Source organism: Talaromyces amestolkiae, assembly GCF_001896365.1.
Source record: "Talaromyces amestolkiae strain CIB chromosome Unknown scaffold54.1, whole genome shotgun sequence".
Lineage (NCBI taxonomy): Eukaryota > Fungi > Ascomycota > Eurotiomycetes > Eurotiales > Trichocomaceae > Talaromyces > Talaromyces amestolkiae.
Window position 1 is genome coordinate 1 of NW_024468090.1, and position 7,510 is coordinate 7,510.

At 52.4% G+C, this 7,510-nt stretch overlaps 3 protein-coding genes across 3 annotated transcripts; all 3 read left to right on the forward strand.

Moving 5' to 3' along the window:
- Window positions 1-411: 411 nt before the first annotated feature.
- Window positions 412-2,793, forward strand: BHQ10_010386 (uncharacterized protein; the record flags this gene model as incomplete). Its single annotated transcript, XM_040873009.1, has 3 exons — window positions 412-1,016; window positions 1,101-1,425; window positions 1,603-2,793. The coding sequence occupies 3 exons, from the start codon at window positions 412-414 to the stop codon at window positions 2,791-2,793; spliced, it is 2,121 nt and encodes a 706-aa protein (XP_040738887.1).
- A 53-nt stretch (window positions 2,794-2,846) lies between these two features.
- On the forward strand, window positions 2,847-6,329 carry BHQ10_010387 (uncharacterized protein; the record flags this gene model as incomplete). Its single annotated transcript, XM_040873010.1, has 2 exons — window positions 2,847-5,090; window positions 5,214-6,329. 2 exons carry the CDS (start codon window positions 2,847-2,849, stop codon window positions 6,327-6,329), a joined length of 3,360 nt encoding a protein of 1,119 aa, XP_040738888.1.
- Window positions 6,330-6,476: 147 nt separating this feature from the next.
- BHQ10_010388 (uncharacterized protein) lies at window positions 6,477-6,884 on the forward strand (the record flags this gene model as incomplete). The annotated part of the gene is made up of 1 exon (XM_040873011.1): window positions 6,477-6,884. One exon carries the CDS (start codon window positions 6,477-6,479, stop codon window positions 6,882-6,884), a length of 408 nt encoding a protein of 135 aa, XP_040738889.1.
- Window positions 6,885-7,510: the final 626 nt, after the last annotated feature.

Consider the following 7,510-nt stretch of genomic DNA (forward strand, 5'->3'; position numbering starts at 1 on the left):
AAAGATATATAAAATTAAATATAATTTATCAACTATAAATCACTAATAAATAAATAAACTAACTAAAGGAATAATATAGATAATTAAATAGTATTTATAATATTATTTAGATTAGAACTAGAATAATTAAATAGAAATACTATTATTAATATAATTTATAATAAATAATATAAAAAATATTTTAATTAAAGAAGTACTGTACTTTACTAATTTAGAAAGATTTCTATAAATAATATAAATTTTTATATTATTAGAAGAAAGATATAATATAATCTCTATCTCCTTCCGCGTGAATCAAATTTTTGAAATTGCGCACCCAGATCCGGCCAGAAACGGCTGTAATTTTCGCAGTTTATTCACCGAATCCAGCGCTATCGACTGATCCTAGTTTTGCTAGGTAAGTCGCTGGCGATGGAGGAGGGTGCTGTGACGACGCCGTTGACGGGCGAAAACCTCGTCCCGCAGGGTGTTCGTCGCGACGCGACGGCACCACAACAAAACACTACGCACCAACACCACCAAGAAAAAGGGTTCGCGAAGATGGAGGATGTGAACGCGACTGCGTCCATCCTTCAATGGATTGAGAAGGCACCCAATACACATATTAACCATCCAACATTCGTGAATACGATTCGCAATATTCAAATCTACGCATCCTCACACGGTGAAAGCACCGAGGCGATTACCGACCTGCGGAAACTGGTCGAACAGATTCAATGGGATATGGCAATCGTCCGTGCACGAACTGAACCATCCACTTCCAGCGCAACCACAGGACTCTCCAGTGATTCCGCTACTCCGTGGAAAGAGGTGAATACGCGCAAATGGCAGAATAGGCTCTCCATCGCGAGCCCGCCCTTATCGACGAGCGTGGGCACGTCCACCCCTGGTGTCACCCAGGCGGAGCTCAGCATCGACTGCGAGATCGTGGTCAAGGTCCGTGATGAGGCTATCCGCAAGGACCTCGCCAAGGAGTCCCCGGAGCAGCTCGTCCAACGAGCTGAGAGAGCGAGAGCGTAAGCCGCCAAGAAGAACGAGACCCTCTCTCTCGCGGGCCATCGCTTCATTGCCGCACGCCAGCTTCCATCTGGAGATGTCAGTTTGCAGACGCCGCACGCTGTAGCTGCCAAAGTGATGCGCCAACACGCGGAGAAGTGGGTTCGAGCCTTTGGAGATAACGCCTTCGTACGGGTTCCAACCTGGGGAGTGGTGATTGACGGCGTTCCGGTGCACACCGTCAATCTGAAGAATGAGGACTTCAAGCAGCAGCTGATTGCCCAGAATCAGCATTCATGGGGGTATCCAGGGGTGGACATCGAGATCGCGTACGTGGGCTGGCTCGCTCGGCCTCATCGACGGGAGAGCTCGCTCGTGGTGGAGTTCACCCATCCGATCATTGCGAACAACGCCCTGACCCGGAATACGGTGTGACAATCTCAAATCTGCCAGACCCGCCTTTACTACAAGGAGGGGAGGTGTAAGATGTGCAAGAAGTGTTAGACATACGGGCACGTCCACGCTCAGTGTCCCAATCCCAAGTTCATCTGCGGAGATTGCGCGAATGAGCACCCAACCTAGGAGTGCCCATTCAAACAATCTCAGGATCTAGTGCCCAAGTGTGCCAACTACAAGGGAAACCACAAGGCGATCAGTGCCAACTGCCCTGTACGGAAGATTGCGCTAGAACGTGCAAAAGAGGCCTTGGACCGGGTATTACGCAGTGATGCGATACACCGCGTACCAAAGCACCTGCTCGTCCAAGAGATAGAACCAGCACCACAAGAAGCAGCCAATATGGCCGCGAAGAAGACCACCACCACCATGACACACCGTGCCGCGCCCAAGTCAACAAAAGCGGCAACCAAATCGACAACCACCACCCGTACGAAACGCACCAAAACACAACATCAAGAGGCCACCACGGCGCCAGCAGAGCCTGCTCCGGAGCCACCAGTGGACCTCACCGTAGAGTCCATTCCAGAGCCCGCTCAGGAAACCGCTCCAACAACCGCACCAACAACTGTATCAACGACCGCTCTAGAAACCGCTCCACAGTCGACTCCCCAGGATATCACGGAATCCGTGGATGAGCTCATTGCGCAACGTGGAGTTGAGCCACCGGCTCCACCACCCACCAAGCGCATACCAACACGCCCAAGCACGCCAGAAGCCGCGGAAGCCTCGGATATGGAGACTCCATTGGCGCCAACAATCGTACGTGCCGCGACAATCGAGCCCAAAAGGACGGTTGAGCCCTATCTCCAAAAACGGGGACGAGGCAGACCGCCCAAGTCCAAATCGTCCAACAACGACGAACAACCGCTCGAGCCAGCCGCCTCAGTCGAGGCGGCTCTCGCAATCACACACCCAGAAGAGGAGTCGCCAGCCACAGTCGATCCCCGGATGCTACAGACGAATCCCCAATATCCCTTTACAGGTGGTCCCCCATTGATAAACCGACGAGCAGGACGGATCCGTCCACCCTCGATCCGTCAAGCCGCGGCAAAGCGACGCCGCGAACAGTCCCGCGAAGCCAGCGTGGATAACGACAACCAACTGCCCCCATTACCGCCAATGACCATGAATCTGGAGCCCAATAACGTCACAATCAGCTCAGGGCCTATCTTCCGTGAAATAGACTCGGAGCAACCGTTGAGCTCCGATTACAACGAGCTACTCCAATCCTTCGTACGATCCGGCCAACGGATCCGTGACTATCAATCCCAGAACGGGCAAAACGGGAGAACATCGAGACAAAGCATGACCTCGCAATCCACGGATGAGCTCGCCTAATGAGTACATTCGAGATTCTACAATACAATACGCACAAATCCAAGGATGGGGTGATGGCCACATTCTTACGAGATCCTAAAGCACTCCGCGCCACCGTGATGGCCACGCAAGAGCCCTGGCAGAACGAGTACGACGACACCACCCACCAACCCGCGCGAGCAACGCACCAATTGCTCTATCCCAAATCCGCGAATCACGACGGCGTCCGGGCGAGGGTGGCTCTCTACGTGAGCCGCCAGATCGACCCCGCCACGTGGTCTCACACAGTGATTTCCCCGGATTATCAGATTCTCAAGATCCGCTACGCACGTGGCGATCAATCCCAGGAGCTCTTCATTCACAATATCTACAATGAGCCCGGATCCGCTACATTTGAGCACCTGCAAACTCAACTCGCTCACTACACCAATCCTACATCCGAGCACGTTATCGTCGGCGATATGAACGTGCACCATCCCGCCTGGGGTGGTCCCGGCACCAAGATGGACACCGCTGCCACGGAGCTGCTCGAAATCATGGACCACCACGAGATCGAGCTCGCGACGGAGGAAGGCCTTGTCACGTGGCAACGTGGAAAGTCGACCTCTACCATCGACCTCACCTTCCTATCCGCAAATCTATTTAACCGGATGGTCCTGTACGAACGTGCGGACAATGTCCAGCACGACTCCGACCACTGGCCCATCCGGACCCAGCTTGATATCCAGACTCCGGTCCATATTCCCCTAGAGCGCCGAAACTGGGCGGCCACAGATATCAAGAAGCTCCACAAGATCCTAGAGCGTGAACTTACAAGCCCAATTCTCACCAACGCCTCTATACCCTGTATCGAACTGGCGACCAAAACATTGATCCAGACGGTGCAATATGCCATTGAGCAATCCATTCCATTGGCGAATCCCAGCGAATGGAGCAACCCTGATTTCACACCAGAATGCAATGAAGCCATCCGAACCTGTCGCCGCCTTCGCCGCCAGGTCTCCAACACCCACAATCCGTGGATCTGGCGCGCTTACCTCCGGGCACGCAACCAGAAGAAACGGGTCGTCAGTAAGGCCCTCCGTCAAGGTCACCGTCGCCGCGTGCAAGAGGTGACCGAGCGAGGTCCCATGGGCATGTGGCGATTGGCCAAATGGGCACGCTCGCGCAAAGGAGCGTACGAATCCGGGATCACGCCAACCCTCCAATCCGATGGCATCTCCGCGGAATCCGTGGAGGAGAAGACCGCGCTGCTCAGCAAAGCCTTCTTTCCCCAGATCCCCAAAGCAGACCTATCCGATATCGACAACGCCGTGTATCCGGAGCAACTTTATTTCCCCACAATCCCGCGCCACGAGATCGAGACCGTGATCCGCTCCACGCCACCAGACAAAGCGCCTGGTGCCGATGCCATTCCCAACAGCCTCTGGCACAAGATCATTGGTCTGCCAGTGGTACTCGATACACTCTATGAAATCTTCAACGCCTGCGTACGAACGGGCTACAATCCATCACATTTTCAACGCTCTATCACCGTAACCCTGCGGAAGGGTGGCGCAGATCGGGACTATCGAATGCCCAAGGCATATCGCCCCGTGGCGCTGCTCAACACGCTGGGTAAATTTCTCGAAGCAATTATCGCACGACGAATCAGCTACGCAGTCGAATCCGAAGGACTGCTCCCGACGAGCCACCTTGGTGGCCGAAAGGGCATCTCCACGGATCACACCATCCAGATCATCCTGGACCGGATACAACGGGCCTGGGGTAACAGACGGGGTGTGGTCTCGATGCTGCTACTGGATGTCTCTGGTGCGTACGACAACGCGCACCATGCTCGTCTTTTACACAACATGCGGAAACGACGACTGGGGCACTTCGCACCGTGGGTGACGGCGTTTCTCACGGGACGAAGCACCAAGATCCGGATTCCCGAAGGCGTCTCCAAGGACTGGATTTCTACACCCACCGGCATTCCCCAAGGCTCACCGATCTCGCCTATTCTCTATCTCATCTACAACGCCGATCTCATTGAGGATTGCGCGGATCCGGCCAACCACATCACAACCAGCGGCTGGGTGGACGACGTGAGCATGATGGCAGCGGGTTACTCCGAGCGGGAGACTATTAAGAAGCTAGAGCGCGCCAGTGCCACAGCAGACCAATGGGCTCTACGACACGCCTCCGTCTTTAACCGCAAGAAATATCAATTGATTCACTTTGTGAATCCGCGAAGCGGACTCCAACCACAAAAACAACCAATCCAAATACAGGACGACGTACGGATAGACGCACGCAACGAAGTGAAATATCTCGGGGTGTGGCTTGACTCCAAGCTTACCTTTGAGAAACACCGGGAAGAAGCCATTACAAAGGCGGGGACTAGTCTTGAAGCGCTACGAGGATTAGCAGGCTCTACATAAGGAGTGGCTCTCGGCCAGATGCGCCGAATCTACCAGGCGGTGATCATCCCGCAGATACTCTACGGCACCACGGCGTGGTTCCATCCAGGGTTAATGACACAGAAGCAAATCACGAGCACAATCAAGGGCTTCGCGAGTATTCAAAAACGTGCGGCCTGCCTCATCAGTAGTGCGTTTCGTACCACTGCAGCAGAGGCGCTCAATACAGAACTACACCTAATACCGATGCGCCAACAACTAGACCAGCTTGCCAAGATAACCGCGATCCAGATCCGCACAGGACCAACATTGGGCATCCCTAGCGGCATGCTCACCAAGCGTACAGATGAAGAACTCACTCTCGGCGGTTATACCCCAATGGAAGCTCACGCGTGGAAGAAGGGCGGATGCCTCACGGCTCCCCCAAGAACCTTGGCCGGGAGATGGGAGAGTCGTGACGCGTACGTCCAGGAGCCGTGGCGTGAGCCACCAAGGGTTATAATCAACGAGCGCGAGGTTGCAATCTCAGTCCACAACTCAATTCACACACATAATGCACACACCATGATATACACAGATGGAAGCGGTTATCAAGGATATATCGGAGCAGCGGCAGTCATTCCGGCGTTGAATGTCCAAGTCACGGAGTGTATCGGCACGGAAGGCACGTCAACAGTGTACGCGGGAGAGTCCTATGGGATCAGCTACGCGCTTAAAAGCGTGCTCCAGTTACAACAGAATCGCGACATCAAGGCACCGGTTATCTTCTCAGATAGTCAAGCGGCACTCCGAACACTCACCAATCCGCGGATGGCCTCCGGTCAACTGTACATCCGCGAATGCCTACGGCTTCTGCGAGAATGTATGGACGTGGGCATCAACGCGACGTTACGGTGGATTCCGGGACACGAGAACGTGCCTGGAAACGAGATGGCAGACCGCGCCGCAAAGAAGGCAGCAATCCAAGGAGTACGACGGGAGGTCGTTCCGGGGGATGTCTCAACCGGGGGATGGATCATGCTGGGAGCAGCAGCAAAGCGACGTATCCAACAGTCGACGAAGGATGCATGGGAAAAAGCATGGGACAAGCAGAAGAGTGGGAAACCTACCAAGAACCTAGTAACCCGCCCATCACGGCGCACAATCCAATATTGAACCTATCTACGCAAGGCCACGACCTCAATCCTCATTCAACTCCGTACGGAGCGAATCAGATTGGCGCACTATCTATGGCGGATCAACAAAAGCGACAACCCATAATACGGTTGTGGACTATCCGGTCAAACCGCGCGTCACATTCTCATGGAATGCCCATTGTATGAGGACGAGCGGAATACCATGTGGAATCGACTCAAAAGCATCCGACGGGACACCAAGTATCGCGTGTTAATCGATAACAAGCGCGCCGCTGTGGCGATTACGCAGTTCATCATTGACACCCAGGTGTTGCAGCAGTTCCGTGATACGGACCCCTTGGCACTAGGAACGTACGAGAATAACAACGCAGACACCAGCGAGAGCGAACAGGAGACTGGCGTGTCTACACGAAGCATTGAACACGCAGGCGAAGTGAGCCCCAGGTCAGCCATGACGCCAGTAAGGACCACCCCCGATATCACACATACGAGCTTTGGATCGAGAACGTCGGGTGAGCCCACTGGCGAGAGCGCGCTGCGGGGAGTCGACGAGAATGAATGTGCGAACGGGTGAGCGAGCGTACGTGGGAGAAAACTGAAGTGAGATTGAGCGTGCGTTGACGCAAGATTGGAAGTGAGAATTGGTGAGAATTGGTGAGAATTGGTGCGAATTGGTGCGAATTGGTGCGAATTGAAAGTAAAGAAGGGAGCGGGTTGAGGACTTACCGCGGTGGGAGTCGGTTGACATGCGGGAGCTGGCGCGAGATTGTTTTGTTATGTTTGATTGGTTTGCATTCGTTTATTTCCTATGTTTGTATAGTTTACATTCTTGGTGGCTTGCCTCTGTGGCGCGCTCCCGCCGTGGCGGTGCCACGGCTTTCTCGGTGCCTGCAGGCTTAGGCACACCCTGGATAGCGGCCCTTAGTCAGCGGCTAGCTTTAGCAGGTATCAATACTACTACTACTACTACTACTAGATATAATATAATATTTAAAGATATATAATAGGTAAAATAAAAAATAAAATAATATTATAATATAAAATATAAGGACATATTAATCTTATAAAAAAAAAAAAGTTTATCTTCTATAATAAATATTAGAATTAAAAACTTTTAATATTAAAATAAAAAGACTAAGTAATAAATTTAATATAATTAAATATAAACTATTTAGAATTATAAAAAAGCTTAAAAATAAT